At 40.7% G+C, this 18705-nt stretch overlaps 1 protein-coding gene across 2 annotated transcripts in view; it reads right to left on the bottom strand.

Moving 5' to 3' along the window:
• Positions 1–18290, bottom strand: part of LOC8039931 (protein obstructor-E) — a 41216-nt gene extending 22926 nt beyond the window's left edge. The window contains exons 1-2 of one of the 2 annotated variants that reach the window (XM_040217183.3): positions 18009–18290; positions 2173–2391 (exon numbers count right to left, since the gene is read on the bottom strand). In XM_040217183.3, coding sequence (XP_040073117.1) covers positions 2173–2391; positions 18009–18075 — 286 coding nt within the window. In that variant the 5' untranslated portion in view covers positions 18076–18290. The remainder of the gene's footprint in view (positions 1–2172; positions 2392–18008) is intronic. The other variant, XM_040217184.2, reaches the window with a different exon arrangement.
• Positions 18291–18705: the final 415 nt, after the last annotated feature.

Here is an 18705-nt window from a genome sequence, read left to right as displayed (position 1 = left end):
TGGGGAAGGAGGGCAGAGGGAAGGAAGTGAGGGAAAAGTAGGCAGATAGAGAGTAAACCCAAGAAGAGAGAGGGATGGGGAGAAAAAGGAAGGGGGAGGGGAGGAGGGGGATGAGGACGGAATAGATGTTTCACGTGGCGCGTATTTCCACGCTAAATTTAACGAGGAAACTCACCTGTTGTATAGGTCACGTGACGTCAGTTTCCGTCGGTAAATTTAGCGGGAAAACTGAATTACTGCTTAGGTCACGTAACGTCAGTTTTACCCTTTATATTTAGCGGTTAAACTGAATTGGTTTATAGGTCACGTAGCGTCAATTTTCCCGTTAAATTTAGCAGGTATACTGAAAAGGTGCTTAGGTCGCAAGGCTAATTTTCCCGTTAAATTTAGAGGGGGAAGCTGAATAGACTTAAAGGCCACATGACGTCAATTTCCTGACTGTGCTTAGGTGACGTCAAATTTTGCGCTAAATTTCGCGGAAAATGCCTGAACGGACGGACGGACCGACGGACGATATTTTGGAGTTTGGGGGTCTCGTTAAAAAGCATTTCACGCTTTAAAACTTGAAGTGACGGTTTCATATATAAGTTGCTTTGATATTGTGCTCCGAGTTACTTCGTTATGTTGCAAATACAGTTATCGGTTATTTCCCTCTAAAGCGCCTTTTCTTATATGAAGGATATTATTTTCCAACATAAAAAAGTATAGCTACTAATTTATAATAACAAACCGTGTTAAGTGCAGCATTTGTGCGGCGGGTGAAATGTCCAGACAACGTGCAGGAGGAAGGTATGCAGTGCCGTAGCTATGTTTCCTTTAATTAGAAGTGGTAATGGTTGAAGTTGATTTCAGTTGAAATAAACTGACCGGCCATAGGATGTTAATGATACACTGAATTTAGCTCTCAACTAGAAAAAACGTTTAAAATTTCTACTTATACAGTATACTATATTTTCCCAGAGGTGCTAACAATTTTAGTTTGCTAGTGGCTTCAAAAATTCGGAAATGAATTATACAAAAATGTGAGTATGGGTATGTCATATATTAGGACAGGCCTTAACGGGCCCGTATACAATATCTGTGGAAATAGTTCATCCGTCCGGGCGAACTTCTTACGTGCTAATTAGGCGCGATCTTAAAGCTTCGAGGCGCAAATTAGATGCATGTGTAGAAAAACTTCTTTGTCCCCGCTATTATCGAGGTTCCTTTCAGAGAAATCATTAGACACCTATGTCACATATCCCATCTGCCTTAATTCTGATGTTCCCAGATCAAAGAAAATATGCAAATGCACTCTCTCCCTTGCTTTTTTTAGTTATTCAGCAGACTTAGTTTTACCCCCAAAAAACTCATGTCCTAAAGAGAAAAAAAAATGTTTCAACAACTTTTTATCGACTGCAGTTGCAGTCGATAGATTGCAGTTTAAAATTGTTTTTGTCTTTTAGGCATTTTTTTAAGCCGTTCTAAATGCAGAGCACTTATAGGACCTCTTAGCGCTTCACCTTTTGGAGGGACTAAGGGGTCTGAAGGACACATTGCGAGGGTTTTGGGAATTTACATATGAACCGTCAGTGTCACGCAACAGTCTGCCGTCACGCGGCAGCATTATGTTACGTGACGTCACTATGTCAGGTCGTGGGACCACATTACACTGCGACGTCACAGTGTTAGCTGATGTCACAGGAAACCTATACCGCATTTTCCACACTCTAGTAAGTAAACTTTTACGCTGTGCAGACTATCTATAGGTGCGGACGACACAACGATTTACTTTTTCTATACCGTTTATCATGACAAGACGAGAATGACACATCACGTTAATGACAATTTATGAGCGATACAAGCTTCTTTGTGAGCTAATACAGCAGGCATTTGTAAATGTGCGCTGTGTAGGAATATTGTCTATGTGCGGACTAGTCAAAAGGTGCGGACCATGTAAAGAAATGTTTTTCAACAGAAATTGCTTGTGCGGTCTCTAGTCCGAATAATAGGCAAATAGTACGCAGTTCGAGCGCCTTTCGAATAACGTCACACTATAATGTGACTTCCAATGACACAAAATCTTGAAGAGTTTATCCTACAAAGGCTATACCTTTACGAAAACTAATTGAAAGAAAGCGGTTAAAATTGTTCCGTCACGTACACGTACCGAACGGCATTAGTAGTACGTACGCTTCTCGAGCCTCTCTCCGCAGTCCACCCTCCAGTTGTAGTTGCAGAAGTCGAAGATGCCGCCCTTGGGGTCGAACAGGAGGCCGTTGGGGCAGACCTCCTCGGTGACGGTGCCGTTCTCGCAGCGCGTGTACCGGTCGCACGCAGTCGGGTGGGGCCACGCGATTAGGCCGGGGTCCGGGCAGTGGCGGGGATCAACACCGAAGTGCTGCGCCTCTGCTACACAAACACGCGAAACAAAGAACGCAAACCACCGTTAGATTATGCTTTATAAAAGGAAAAAAAGAAGACAGGGGGTCGGAATGTGTAAACCCTGTCCCTAGCAGCACACTTCCTCGGCTCATACTTGGGCCAGTCTGGCACAAGGTTGGGCCAGGCTTGAGCATAGTTGGCTCTAGCTCGCGCCAATCTAGTACAAGCCTGAGCCGAGGAAGTGTAGTACTTGGGGTGGGACCGCAAGAAGAGTAAAATAGGTCAGCGATTTATTTTTTTTATTTGGTGGACACTACGAGTAATAAAGAGATGATGTAGGAGGGAGAAAAACTGATAATAAAAAAAAAGCTTCCGCACACAAAACATTTAGCCTGAAAATGTCACGAGCTAATTACTTTTCATCTTAAAGGCAACTGTTAGCAAGGACAAGCAGAAAGAAACCACATACACACTTAGGTATTGGTTGCGTTCGAAATAAAAAATACTTCTTCTTTATGAGAACAAAAAGTTAAGAGTGAAAACTTTAGCACTAAGGCTATTAGTGCTTCTGGGTAAATGTACAATATGTAATATAAACAAAAACAGTCTGTTTGATTATTTTATACACGTCCGGTTATAAACTCGTTTTAAGGAAGCATAATAGAACGTAAAATTTGCTGTACTCTTTTGGTTGTTAAGCAAGTTTGAAGTATTCTGGTAGTTATACAGCATTAAATATTTTCTGCTCCCAACTAGACCAAAATTTCGTACGTATAAAATATTAAACACATCCCTTTACAAAAATTAACTGAAATATGAATAATATTTTCATCAAGGATCACAACAAGTAAGGAAGGCGAAGAGTAATTATGACTAACTTCTTTATTTTACTACAGAGTAGGTTGTCTCTCTGTATAGAATATCTGTATAAAATACATGTATAAATAAAAGTAGAATTTTATTCGCTAGAACCTTTTTTGTTTGAAAAAGCGTAAGTTGGAGAGAACATACATTCGGTAAATAATATGTGGTCGTGTCAATATATTGTAAATAAAGTGAAATACCATAATTAACAGAATTTGGAGGATACTTGTTACCGGATTTCAAATGTTTTGTTGGGCGTCAATGCAATAAAAATTGTTATGTGTATTTAGCCCTTTTTTCCCCAAATGCACGAAAGAATAATTTCCAATAAACACACAAAGCCGGTGTTCATGTCATTTAAGATATTGATGCATCGATAACTTAAGAGGTCTTAAAAGCATAGACGTTAATCAGTTAAAGGCTATCGCTCAAAAATCTTGGAAAGGAAAACAGCAAACGTCTTGTTTCGCGCAAAATGATCCATTTTTAAACTACTACAGTAAAAGAAAAATTTTCGATGTTGTCATATGTTGTGCTTACCCCAGAAACTCGTTATTTATTTATAGAGTTTTCCCGAATTGACGTGAAGTACTGTAACTATAAAGCAGAGTTTGTGCAATTATTATAAGTTATCTAACACAGATAAAGTATAATTAGTGTTCATAACAAGCAATAGGCCAGAACAAGATAAAAGAAAAATATATAAAACATTTAGGTACATTTTTCCCATCTCTCCATATGTCTACAACACAACAAACAGTTCAGGCAAAAATCGGGAATTTCTTGATGTAGGACAAAACTTTCTGATTGCCAACTGCACGTAACATTTCTTGAAACTTAATCTGCTGAAAGAAGAAAAAGAACAAAAAATTTAAGTTACCTTACAACGTACAAACTAACAAGTACAATATATAGCATTCATAGCAAACACGAGACAAAGGTATAAACAACGGACAGAACATCAAAGTCTCAAACACAGCCTTGAAGTTTGAAGTTCAGCTTTGGAGCTTTGACGTTTCAGACTTCGTTGTTCTGTCCGTTCTTTTTATTCCTTCTTTTCGGGTTTACTATGAATGTAATTGTCCATCTTGCCTATGTTTTTCCCTATCCTCACTAAAGCGATAGCAATTGTCGTCATTCATAACGTGCGTAGAAGCTCCGAAAACTACGATAACTGTTCTCCTTTACGCAAAGCTTTACACCTTGAGACCGGGTTTCCGAATACAGTTCTCTTCTTCTTGCACTGAAGCCCTTTTGACGACTGGAATCGGGAACAACACAAGCCGCTGGTATTTTTAACGAGTAGCACTTGCTTCCGACCTAGAGCATCGCTCTTCCGGAACAATGAGTGCTGTAACAAGCGGTGTCCGAGTCGTCGTTTACTAGATCAGTCGTTGCGCTTGAATGTGCGCGATAAAACACCATTGTGAAACCAAGGGCACTGTTAGCAAACACTAAGGCCTACTTTTCTTTACAACGCAATTTTGTTGTCGTAATGGTCGTTCTGCGACATTAACCACCAGGAAGGCACTGGAACCAGCAAGGTCAAGCTCAGGGGCATATTATTTCTTGAAGGCAAGGGTTTATTTGAGAGGAGAGAATGGAGGTATGATTTAGAGTCGAGTACGGTATTTACTGGAAAAAATTACCTACTTTTTATACATAACACTTGTTCCCTTCCTTTCTATGAGAGTACGCCGTATCGCCGAATATGACATTCTACGGCAGTCATGTTTTGATGAGATCAAAAACATTTCCTTCTGTCGAGACGTTGGTTACACGCATGCGTTGCAAACAATATCAACGACCGGTCCTTAAAAATAAAAGTCAATGAGCTATTTGTACCAAATATTATACAGAAAATTTATTACTTCCATAGTAAACGGAGACACGGAGCAATCAAAAACGAAGAAAAAAATAAACAAGAAGACTTGTTGATCATGATGTAAAAATCCTGAGACTGGGAAGGAAAATTGAAAGAAAAGGTGTAAGAAGACAGCAAGAAGGGGACAAACTGACATTTCAAAAAGACGTTTGTCTGTCCCCTTATTTCTGTGTCTTCTTACACTTTTTCTTTTAATTTTCCTTCCCACTCTCAGGATTTTAACATCATAATCAACATACACCAGCTCGCCTGCAGCATGACAGTTTTTTTCGTTAAGGCTTGTTGTTTTGTCCGTTTTTTATTGTTCCGTGTCCCCGGTTACTATGGGAATCGTTCACCAGCCCACCTGTGCTTTTACCTTTTCTTGGATAATTTATTATACTCTAATATAAAATATTTCATCAAAATGTAAAAGTTAGCGTTTTCCCTAGACGCACTTGTTCGCTCTTTATATGCCTAGATGTTTTCGGAACTGTGGAGGCGTTCACTTGTAGGAACATGGAAGAAACGCTATTTACATAGTTACTGCACGAATTTTTATATACAACTGAAAACGCAAAATAATTTTACTTCTATATTTGTAATATATTTGTATATTCGTTTTTTTTTAAATTTCAATACCCCTTCTGATTTATTGACCATCTCTGCTAACAACTTGACACAGAATAAATCATGTCATCTTAATGTTGTTGAGGAATGAAATTTCTGTCTCAATTGTTTATTTAGCCTTCTTACTGGGTGCGTAGCTACGAAACTTCTAAACAAACATCCGGAACCTAGTTAATGTTGTAGCAATCCCACAAAAGTCAAGGCATTCGCTTTGTAGATTGCATCATCTTTTGTTCTGCTTTTTTCTAAGATTTGCTTGATGCATTAATTCTTGAATTTTAAATAACAGGGTTGTACAAAAATTACTCCAGACATGCTTAAAGGTACAATTACAGTTAATTGCGCTCTAATGCACATACGTGTTTAGCTACTCATTTTAACAGAAACAGAAGCATTTCTTGAAGGGTACTTCTTAGCCCAAATAACTAATTTCGTTCTTAATAACAAATTACAAATAGGGGGGTCGTTGGCTGAGTGGGCTAGCGCACACCAGCTCGGAGCACTTGGAGCGAAAGCTCGCGCTGCAGAACCCTTGGAATCTCGGGCTCTATCCCCACCCCTGCCCGTTTCGATCGGAATGAGTCTCGTACCGCCGTGTGGTGTGTACCACTACCCCGTGATGCACGTTAAAGACCTGAGGCCAGAGGTTGTACTGCACTGGCTAAATTACTCATCTACAGCTGAGACACCAGGCGCCCATTGGGCCTGACTAACTTCCGGCTGTATAAAAATACACACAACACAGTTATTATGATAAATAATCACAATTATTGTGCAACTGATGTTCCTGCAAAATTGAAACGAAGAGAAATATCGTGAGATGCGTTGACATCTTTCTAAGTTTACTTAGTATTTAACGAATATAATAAGAGAAGCACGCACCAGACTGAGTTATAAATTCCGTGCTATAATTTCGAACTTTTAGATAGGACACTTTTTAGCTTTATAAATTGCGTTTGATAACGTGCAATCTCAAACGGTTTTTCTTTTATCGTTTCGTTGAATGGCAACGCGCAGCCTTCTGCTGGTCGCATTTACATCATCCCAAGGCGCTTCCTACAACTATCATTCGACGTAAAAATATCTTAGTTCTGACATTTATTGTCACTTTTTACCTTGATTGGGACGACGCGCTTACTTTTAGAAATGTGGTACGGTTTCTCCATTTAGAGCAAGAATCTCCAAAACCCCCGCCCGTGGGCCAAATCAGGCTCGATGTGGTTTTACGACCGGCCCACGGCCTGCCGCGGTTTTTCCGGTGAAGTCCGGTCAGCGGCTCGTTTCAAGCAGGCCCTCAGGAAGCTTTCTATATAGGCCCAGCGCATATAAAAATGGCGCCGCTAAACAGATTAATCGCGTAACGAAGAGAAAAGAAAAAAACGTGAGAAAACTTTCTATTGCAAGGTGTGTCCTCTCGTCATGTTATTTAGTAAACATCGTCATCACCAGCACCACCTGGATCACCATATCAAGACTTCGGTCGTTCTAAAGCACGAAATAACAAATAATAGAAATCATTATTATTATTAATATTATTATTACTCCCCCGTTTTATACCTGTCTAACTAGCTATGTCAGAATTCTTTTTTCGTTCCAAAGTACACATTGTGCTTAGTGTCCTGTGCTGTATCTGTTTCATACGGTCAGCATCCGTTTTATCAATCTCAACAGTGTTCTGCCCTGTCGGAACATGCCAAGTTTTTATTCACTTTTATTTATGTCTGGTAAGTTTTATGGGTTCCGATTATTGTATAATGCTGTAATTAGCTAAACATTGGCTTTATTATTGAACTAGATATATTTATCCCCCTTTAATTATCTCATTTTATGTTTACTACAGTTTTAAGTGTTTTGTTCATGTGCCTATCTGTATGATTATTTATTTAATTTTTCCTCATTTATATTTACTACCTCGAGACAGTGGCTTTGTGGCTGAAGGACCGGATCCCCGATCCGGCCCCTTGGACACAAGTCTGAAGACTCGTAATTTAGAGCTTGTCCAAGCTGACCCCTTCCTTATTTTTTGGACATTCTAAGGAAGTAGTCATAGTAAGGCGGGGGGTTGGTATAGTTAAATTTGCATAGCTTAAATTTGCACAGCAAGTAAACGAAATACGGGAAATAATTACTTCATTAGTTACATTTTACTATAAATTGTACCTAATAGAACATGATAGTTACTAATCAATAAAGGTACCTTGAATTTCTTTTTGGTTACAAGAAAACCGTGTAGTTGCCAGTTTTCAGTTCCTTTGACTTGAATACGCAAGGACCTAAATGAAAGTTACCGTGCTGTCGAGCTAGTGAACGACCATGCAGAAAAACCACAATCTCCAGGGCACTTACCTGTTCTCTGGTATTTTCTGGTGTAATTCTTTACAACCCCGTTAACAACCTTATATCCCGACTGGTTTTACAGCTTAATTTACAGCTGTAGGGAAGCTGGTATGTTGGTATGTAAGAAAAATGACTAGAAATTGCGTAAACCTGAAATCTAACGAAGACTGATTCCTCAAGGTAGTCTTTGGTCAGATAGGCGGGCCCGCCCCCTTCCCCCTCACTTTCTACGTGCCTGCAGCATATGTATATTGTTTTCTACAGTGATGTGGCCACCAAAATATTTTATTTTTACAGTAAGGAGGCAAATGACGGTGCAGGAATTGTGTGGTTTGCTGAAAGAACATGATATTTGTTGACGTTTGTTTTAAGCCCTGTGAGTTTATGCTTAATAACAACCCCCTATGCATTGAAGTCGGGAACCATATAATAAAAAAGTATATGAACATAGGTATTTGTGTATGACGTAAACGGGAGAGTGGGAATGCAGTGTGTCTTGAACAAGTAGCCGGCTTGACAAGTGGGCCAAAACATAAAAATAAATACCTTTGAAGTTTGGAGTGCCTCCTAAAGTAGAACTGCCGCTAAATAAATCTTCAAAATGTGTATAAATTCCCTGACATTCGTATTTTACACGAAGACCTGTGCTTGGCTGAAGCTTGATGAAAATATATTTGCATAAAATATTGGTAAAATATAGAAGTTTTCTATCAACACATCGTTTTGTATGCCAATATCAATTAAACAACGGCGTGATTCAAATCTAAGAGGTTAACGTGATCAAGTGAGTTTTAGGAGTTTATGTTATTTGCTTGTTTACAAGCGAAAAATCCTAGAATGGATCTTTATATAATATTTCTAATATTTTAACATTTGGAATATACAAGGTAAAGAAATAGAGGACGATTCATTGTTGAATTTGCAGGGAATGCATTAGCATGACCCTTGGATCAGTCACAAGCGTCCCCCTTTGAGATACGCTAGCGCTGACTCTTTCACTTTTCTTTTTTGGCTTTCTGTTTTGATTCCGCTCTTATTTGTTGTCTCTTTTTGGCCTCATTACGGGGTAGTGTAGGCGTTCCCCAGGGGTCATGCTAACGGATTATGCCTAAAATTCTACCAATTAATCTTCTTATAATTTTTTTCACCCCATATCTTGCTGTTTGCCAGAGTACGTCGACGCTCTTAAATACGGTCATCCATATCACTTGTGGAGGGAACCGCATTCATCCTTCAAACTACACACACACATCACACAGACCACGCACCGCTACTACGGAAACCCTGATTGAAGACCATCCGGCGACGGAAGAGGGCATCTGAGCACGCCCGCATTTCAACGCGCCGCAGCGCAACACCTCTTAGATAACAAAGCCGTAGTGCTAAATAAGATGGCGTGATCAGAGAAGGCCAACGCTGGACACAGATTAGAAACGACGATTGCGTCAACGTTCAGCTGAAACTTGTCTTGAAGTCGATCGCTGAGGCAGCACTCGTTTCCAATATATATCCAGCATTGGCCTTTTCTGATGGCGCTATCTAATTCAGCACTACCGCTTTGTTATTTAGAAGGTGTTGCGCTGCGCCTCCTTCTCTGGTTTCGTGACAGCTGTGCGCGTGACTTTGACGAAAACGAAAGGGTTCGCTTTGACGAAAACCCCGCGGTGTCTGTCAGTTTGTCAGCACCGGGGAGGGAGGGAGAGGTTGACGCGCATTGATGTCAGCGCTCCAGACCAAGGGGAGCGTCTCACGCATCCCCATCTCCCCCTCCTCCTTCCGCCTTCCCCGGCGCTGACAAACGAAAGACACCGCTGAGTTTTCATCAAAACGAGCGTTCTAATGCTAACGCATTATTAATCGGGTTAGTGCAAAGGCTACATCTCCAGTCGACCTGTTGTTCATCATTACCAAGACATCAGCTGCTCGTGAGCAGTAAGATAATCTTATTAAAAGTTTTAATTGAATTGATCCCATTTTGTACCAAAACATACTGACCAATACCGCTCTAAGTCATAAACTACAAAAACCAAAAATGTTAGTTGTGTTTCTACATTACTGTTCTATCTAATATATACACAAATTTTCAAACATATGCATTGTCGTTCAACTTTCTGTATCTTAATCCACATTTGTGTATTTTGCCTCGTTATGTGTATTTTACATCTATACTATTCGAAAAAAAAATATTGACGTTCGTGTTTATACAGCCAAAGGTTGGTGTGCCTCTGAGGTGCAATGCCACTGCTAGCCTGTGAGCTTTAACGTGCATCGCGCAGTTGTGGTACACGACCGCAAACTTGAAACTTTTATACGGGCAGGGGTGGGGATTGAACGCAGGATCCCTGGGCTCTACAAAGCGAGCTTTCGCTCCACGTTCTACGGGCTGCTGCGCGCGAACACATTCGGCCACCAATCCCCCCCCTCCCCTTTTTCCGAATTCAGGGGTATAAACGCCCGGTTGGGCAAAAATATATTTGCCAGAAGCTCCATACAAGGTAGTCCTTTGAGAATTCAGATACATTGCCAACTTAAAAATTCATAATTGAAAACACCTAACTGACTTTCAACTATGTGCTGGTAAAATTATCGGCCCGTCGCGGGTATTTTTTTGTTTGTTTGTATTCCAAATATGTGCATGAATCTCTAGCAAGTAACAAACCTCATGTGACATTTTATTTGTTCTTTTTAATTGTAACTTAGTGTGTCTTTAAATTTTGACATGTTTTCGACGCAGATTCCTTTCAGTTGAAAGCAATGCTTGTCTCCACCAAAGATCGGACTTGTATTTGTAGTTTATTAGCGCCATTCCCATTGCCGCGAATATTTTGTCACATTCCAGTGATGATATACAACGTAAATCTTAAAGTACTATAAATTCGCCACTAAGGATACAGGATCTTCATTTCAAAATTATCGTCTAGCAACCCCTTATTCGACGCTAAAAAGCAGCAGAACTCCAAGCAAGAATGGTAGATAATCTTAGTGATCAGAATCCCTTCTGAATAGTACGCGTAGAAATGTCGGGATCCCCCCCCCCCCCCTCCGCCTTCCTTTCAGATGTTCTGATATACTATAAAAAGTGGCCTTGAATGCGGGCATCTGAGCGTTGGTATGTATGTATCAGCGTGGTCTCAGTTTTTGTTCCTTTTTTTCTTGAAAGTTTGGGTTCGCAGAAATATGCAGACAGAAGTCTTGTACTCATAAAGACTATTCACTGGAATTCTCAGGGAGCGGTATGTCAGTGGCAACCTTGGTAGATGGGAATTCGCGGCCAGTATAATATATATATATTATTTTTTCTAGAGACGGTCGAGACGTCCGTCTGTGTTTTGTTACTTAAAGAATGTGGTTTGTATTTTATAATCCTTTAAATAATGTGGTAGAATATTTTATTGATTTTTTTCAAATTTACATGGGCCAGTAACGTTCACAAAAGATTAAACTGTTTTAGGGTGCTTTTTTATTTTCCCAATTAGAGTTTGGGGTACAAGACAATTATGAGAAACCTCTGGCTTAACTGGGCGTAAACTATTCATGGGAGATAACTGTCTGCGCGCTTACTACTCCCTCTCTTTATTTATTTTTTCATTCAATGCTGCCGTTCTATATATTATATTGCGTGCCGTCAGCTCTCAGTCAGAACGGAACTGGGGAAAGCGTCATAGCGATATATGTTCTTATTATTGACTCTACGTACGGTTTCAGAGGGGTCGCCTAGTTGGGTCAGTGGAGCCGAGAGGTTCGTGATAATATTTAATCAATCTGTGAAAAAAGCACGTTTTTCATAATAAAAACAAATTTTTAGTCGCTTTTTATAACTTCTAGCCGTACCTTTATTTTACCGTTTTTGTGTGGCATGACTTCAATACGAGAAGCTTTATAGACTAATATGCATAATTATAAGCCTTCTTTGTTGCTCCTTTTTTTAATTGACGACATATTTTTCCGAGAAATGCAATCACCCGGGAAAATGCAAAATTTAGTTTATAAACGAACCACGGGCTTTAACGTTACTCCATAACACAGCGATATACAATCATTGAGTTCATTGAAAGAGTGGTTAGTGAAAGTGTTTATGTGATCAGCCTCTATGCGCATTTCAAATTCTTGGAGACGATATCAGCTGGAAGCGACAGAGTGCTTCTAGGTCATTATGAATGCTTGTTGCACGTTAGAAATTATGTAAGTCTTAACAGTCTTTCAGGAGTACGTCAGCACAAACAACTCTAAACACCACTCAATTAATATTTCTTTAAATAGTTCAGCCAATGAGGGGGACGATCGGTATCACATTCCAACAACCAGGCAGTCTCAGGAGCAGAATGGCATCGAACAATTTTGCTACTGCGACCACTTAGCTATAAGCTCGCTTTTTAATCATTTCAAAGGCTCGCTATTCTCATTGATCGAAGTGAATAAAACAATATCAATCATTCGTGCTCCCATTGCATCGCGAGGCTTAGGTATATGGGAGCTTCTGAAGGGTCGCATAATTAACTTTTCAAATGCTTTGGAGTGAAGAACGTTTGTCTCATCGATGGGTATGTCCTAGTCTACTTTCACATCAATGGGTATGTCCTATTCTACTTTCATAAATGTGAAATTGTTTTAATACGATGTGGAAAGTGCAATTGCTATATACATCGTTATACCTAAAGTCAGACCTCTGCTTTTACAGAAGGTTTAACTAGTAATCAGCTTCATCTCATTCTTTCTGACGACGGTCACTTACCGTTTAAGTCAGAACGTGGCGAATCTCGAAAATATTATTATCGCTCTGCTGCCAATTAGATTCCGGCATTACATGATAAGAGCGTAGAAGAACGAATATTAAAATGAAATGGTAAGCCACTCCTTCCATCTCTTAACCTCTCGGTGATTATAGTCTTTGATAACACCCTGACTTATGGTAAAACGAATCAGAGAGCTCCACCCCTTGCGTGTCATTAAAAAAAAATAATAAAAAAGGTGTATCACAGATTTACAACATTTTGACGGGTCTTAGGAATATAAGCTTAGAGAAAGTTGCCTACAATTTCCTCTTTTTTATAGAAATTTTGGTGTAACAATGAGGTAAATAGTTGTTGAACAAGTCAGTCACGCCAATAAAAGTTTCTTGGTTGAACTCACCACATTAGGGTTATATCTATAGTAGCATTCAAGCAATTTGCGGCGAAAGTTCTCATGTTAAAGCTGCGCTCGGTGACTCTTACATGGAGAGATATTCTTAGCAGTTTTGTTGGAGTTACCCCCTCCCCCCCCCCCCCCCCCCGCAAAAAAAAAGTGTTGGAAGAAATGCGGGATGAGTGGAAGACTTTATATAATTTGGTGCCTAGATACATGAAAAAATAAAAGATTTGATGAGAAACGTAACTATATAAGTTACGTGTTACTCAGAACAAGTAACGTAATAACAAATTCGGTACTCTTTCGAAGACGTAAAGAGTTCACTACTACGCTACTGAAAAAAGTAGGGCGTTACCGGTAGCTCGGTTATACTTGTAACTGTTTACCGCCAACAGTAATTGATAATGGTGCCAACTTGTGTAACAGGTCGGATTCTTTTTTTTTTAGAATATCACAGTAAATATAGGTAGCAAAAGCTCAAAAATGCCATTTTCTTTCTCCTTTCCATTCTTCCGAAATGTGCCGGAGGCAGGGCTGGGCCATTCGGCCACCGACTGCTTGAGAGAAGGACATCACGAAACGACTGCTCATGTAAATTTTCTTTAGAACAGCTGTAGGCACTAAATAGAAGGAGACCCTGATGACCATGTTACAACTACGTGTCGACCTTTATCGCTAATAGACTGTGCAGAAACGCATTAATCCTGATTTCTTGAGACCCAAGACCGAGAATGAGGTGTGCAGGCATTTTGCCAGGCGGATTCCAAAACGTGCAGTCGAGCGAGCAAACAAAAAGCACTTAAAGACGTACCACCCACTTAATACACTGGTTTTCTCGTCACGCGAAGGTCACACCAGCCTTCGAACTGGAATTTCCGCGAGTTTAAAAAATGTATTTTGCGCAGATAACGCGCAGGGTAACCCATCCTAAAAAGCCGCACCCTTCAGGAATTGATGCCTCTAACTGGTAGCACACTTCACGTAAGAGTCCCTCAGAAAACAAGTTTATATTTACTGCTGAAAGAGGCGGAAGGCACGCCCTGTGTGAACCCGAGGGAACGTATACGTCGCGGGCCGATGCATGCCAAATAAAAGCGAGGAGATTTGAGATTCCGCTTTGAATAACACCGGTTATAATACCGTTCGTGGATTAATCATCATATATGCCATTCAGAGGACATAAATTTTGTTTATGTCCTCTGAATGGACATAAACAATTTTTTTTTCTCTCTTCTAAGTGTTGACTATACTGTAATGTGATCAAATCCACCCCCCCCCCCCCTTCCCTCCTTGTTAATGTCCTGAAGTGAACCTTCAACGTTTTATGAATAAATAAATAAAAAGGCCCACATTAAGCTTCCGTTTGATTCTGCATCATAAACACGGCCAGAAGCCAAGAGCCTAATCTGTGTTTATAAGATCGGACGCAAAGGTTTCTGCTCAAAAGGGATATTTACGTGACTTCTCTCTTGTCTCTTGTTTCGATTTCACACCGCGCTTGCTGCGTCTGGCCATGAGCATGACAGGCACAACACGGAAGACATTATTTTGTCTTATTTCTTTTTCTAAATTTTTCACCTCGATGCGCCTTATCCACAAACTTGTTAGCAAAAACCCGCAGAAAATTAACATAGAAAGCAAACAATGACAGCTGTTTGCTTAAGGAATTATGTCACGCACTCAAAATCTGGGTGAATAGTATATTCGTTGAACGTCTGGCTGCAGTGTTTTGTGGATATCCCTGAAAATTACGAAAAAAAAAATAAGATGAAGACTACTTTGAAATGATTGAACAAGGACGCGATTCTGCAGAAGGTTTCAAGTACTCTAGAGCACACAGGACCTAAATATAACTGACTGTCGCCCTTTTTCCCGCCTTTTTTCATGATTAATCGCAATTGTACTTTGATGCCTAAATTCTCTAACTAGCTCTCCTTGCAAATCCGTTCATCTTACTGCCTGACCTTCAAGTTGTTGAACGCATATGATATTTCAACATCTGATAATATTGGTTGTTGTTTTATATGCGTGGGCAAGCGCACTTAAATGATTCGGGGCATAGAGCACGACCCTTTTCATCGAGCGTAGACTGGAGTAGCGTAAAATGGCCGATAGCCTTGGCTGTGCTTCAGGCGATCCGGGGTCGGAGTATGCCTTCTTTGGCGTATTCGACGTTGTCCTTGCCTTCTCCGTGTCTTTCTCTTCTTTTGCCTTTATTTCTTTCTTGTTTCGCGCCCGTCATGGGCGGTTCCAGATTGTTCCGCACGAATTCTAGGTGGAGTGCTGAAAGGCGAGAAAACTGGTGCCATTGTATCTGGGTCAGTCGGCGTTCTCCCTGCCTAACGCCCGCTTGCGGTCGTGGATGCATTGGCGTCTGGTCGGCCCTCGCAACTCGTGAAGCGGGCGAGCGTTTGACAACGTTCGTTTTGTGCGGCGCGCAAGGCTTCGACATTTTTGTTTTGTTCCGGATGCGAAGATAGAGGCGAAGAATGCCACCAGCGGTTATCGGTTTTCGGTCGAACCCCGGAGGCTGAGTTTAATCGGAAATTGCGCCCGTTGCTCCAGATGTAACGACCGTACCCGTTGCGTCGGTTAGGCAGTGCTTGGTACGCATTCCTTCTGCAGTGTTAGGGTGTCAACTCGGTGTTGTTAGGAATGTGAACGTCTTGGCGTATACTGTGATTGCTACAGTAAACAGAAATAATAAATATAAATTGGCTTTCACTCTAAGACTGCAAACAGGTAGTACTCGTGTGATTCAAACGCTGAGCACGTAGGGAAAAAAAAAACTCCCAGTGAGACGAGAAAATATTTGTTGAGGATCTGCACAAATGGTGGTGATTTGCAGTGACAACAATGCATAGCGTTGAAACAATACCTTGTACAGGATATAAATATCTCAATGTTATTTTTTTAAGGAACGATGAGATGTTAACTGCAGCAATAATATCAGTAGATCCGCTATCTATTCCACATCATTTGGTGCTCTTGAAACAGTTTTTTGAATATCCAGCGACGTTTGCGGAACTTTGTACAAGGGCGTTTTCGGCAGACTTGATGGGGTGATAATTATCACCAACCTAGTATTCTTCGCAGTACACGCCCTGTTCTATAATTACACGTGCTAACTTGATACAAATGTCGATCATTTAAAGCGGATATTGTCATGTCAAGATGTGACAGGAGAAAATTAGATTTCTTTTTTATGTGTGTCCTTTATATATGCAACCTCTAATACCTAAAGTAGCCACGTTGTTGTTCTGAGGGATGAGCCGTGAGGTCTCCATCATCACGTCCTCTCAACGTATTGCGGAGTTGTCAAGTTGCCAGACATATTTCATTAGCTTCCATAAAAACAGCAGATTCTGCGTCATACCTATTCGTTTAGTATACATATACCAGTGGCATTAGTCGTCGTTTTGGATTCTGAAAGTATATAGTTTAGTTGATCAGCCCATGAGATATGCAGTATCAACAAATGTTTTCAGGCCAGCAAACAATATTTTTATAAATTATTTTTCTTAATATTTATTTCGCACTCTTGATATCACTGATTCCAAATGTCAACCAAAAAATTCAAATTGCGCATCGGTAGTCTCATGACATAGGGATTCTTGGTTCTTAACTAGTTGAGGATTCAGTTCTGTGCAAATGTATTTTTCCAATGTTATGTAAATCGGATGAGCTGCGATACATCATACATGTTATACGCCTATAGCTGAAATTCAGCCATCGTGCAACCAGCATGTTTTCAATTCAAAGGTCCGAAACCTTGTTGGCACAGCAACCACTTTCAGGAGATTTGCGGATGAGATTTAAGAAATTTGAGTCAGGCTGAAACACAACAAGCTTCACAAATTAATACGGGGTTTATAGCAAAACGTATTAGACCATTGAATTGAATTCAAGTTCGGTGGCGTTAAGAAACTCTAGTTTTATTGTTATTAATTAATTTTTCTATTCAAGTGAACAACTCAGTAACAAGCACACAAACGTTATACACTCGACGTATTCATTTTTCTTTGTTACCAGCCTTTCTTTGTGCTGTTTTTTTTTTTCGTTCGGTGCCATTGATATAGACAACATGTTATTTATTAATAACCTGCTTATCTGTTTCTGTTCAAAGAACACAAGTAGCTAGATAAACATATATGTATATATTTGTGCTGACATGGTATCAGTGTTGCCATTTAAACCTGCTTCACTCCGTCTTGTATTCTTGACTCCCATTGCCAGCGAAAACATAAAAGCTCTTATGCCACAGCAACTCTTACCTGTTAAAAGGCCAATTAGAAAAGATTGCAATTATAAGCTTGTTTTATTTATTTTAAGGCAAAACGCATCAGAGATTGTCCAATACCCTCAGAGTTCGGATTTGAATACATAGGTAGAAGCTAATATTTAACTTCCATATGAGAAAATATTCTTCATAATAGGTATTTTGATTCACCTTATTCCGTCAGTTGCCACGTAACTTTAACCTGACTTTTAATCACGACAACCACGTACCTTACGTTAGTCAAATTGATATATTTTTAAGGGTATGTTCACAGCATCAGCATCCATACTACATTTAATAAACTTTTCAAGGAGCATCGCGTCTGACTTTTTAGCCTTCAGCCCATCTGTCATTGCGGAGGTGTTGACAGCCGACTAGCCTTGACGCGATGAGAAACGAGGCGGCCACTCCAAGACCCAATTTCAGCCCAGGGGGAAAGAACCGTGCCATTCGATTCTTTCCGGGACAACCTAATTGAGCGACCATAAGGTGTCTGTTTTCGCTTCGCGAGCGTCTCCTCGGAGCAGCGGAGTAACCACTCACCCAAAAGTGGAGCGAGAGCGCAGACCAGGCAGGAGAGGATGCCGGCGGACACGAAACGATCCACCATCTTGCCGTTAGCGTTGGGCTTGCCTACTTTTTCTGCGCAGCTGTTTTTTGCTGGAGCCCTTCTTCTTCGACCACGGAAATAACCTCGTCGGAGCCCAAGCTGACCGGGCCAGAGCGAGCTAAATGCACAAGGACCGACGGGGGACTCGGCTGAGGAAAAGGCAGCAGTATCTGTTGCGGGACGACTATTTCCTAACTTCCTCCTGTTGTGCTTTCCTTCCTGAACGCCGGGGAAGGGAAGGGGGAGGGGTGTTCTGGAAGGGCGGGGAAAGAAGTGCCGTTAATCCACGTGACCCGTTCATCGAGTTCACCTCACCCCCCGTGCTGAAAAGGAGGAGAAAGACAGGCGACGATTTTCTTTCTTTAACCCAGTTCTGGTTTCTCTTAGTCGGAGAATTTTGTCCGACCGACCTGACAGACATCGTCATGTCACCTGGTAGAGGCGTCTACGTGTTCATTATGCGCAGCCGTACGATAGACCCGCTTTGTGTTTGGCTTTGGTAGATTTCGAGTGGGACAGTTCTAACAGATTTGTCACCGTCTGGCTGCTGCCCCAACAATCTGTTCAAACGGGTTTTCGCTTGCGGCGATTATGTTGAGTTATAGCCCCTGACAGCTTTAAGACGACGGG

Source organism: Ixodes scapularis, unplaced genomic scaffold, assembly GCF_016920785.2.
Source record: "Ixodes scapularis isolate PalLabHiFi unplaced genomic scaffold, ASM1692078v2 PGA_scaffold3__209_contigs__length_174095766, whole genome shotgun sequence".
Taxonomy (NCBI): domain Eukaryota; kingdom Metazoa; phylum Arthropoda; class Arachnida; order Ixodida; family Ixodidae; genus Ixodes; species Ixodes scapularis.
Note: the sequence above shows the minus strand (reverse complement) of the source record. Positions and strands in the feature narration are given on the sequence as shown.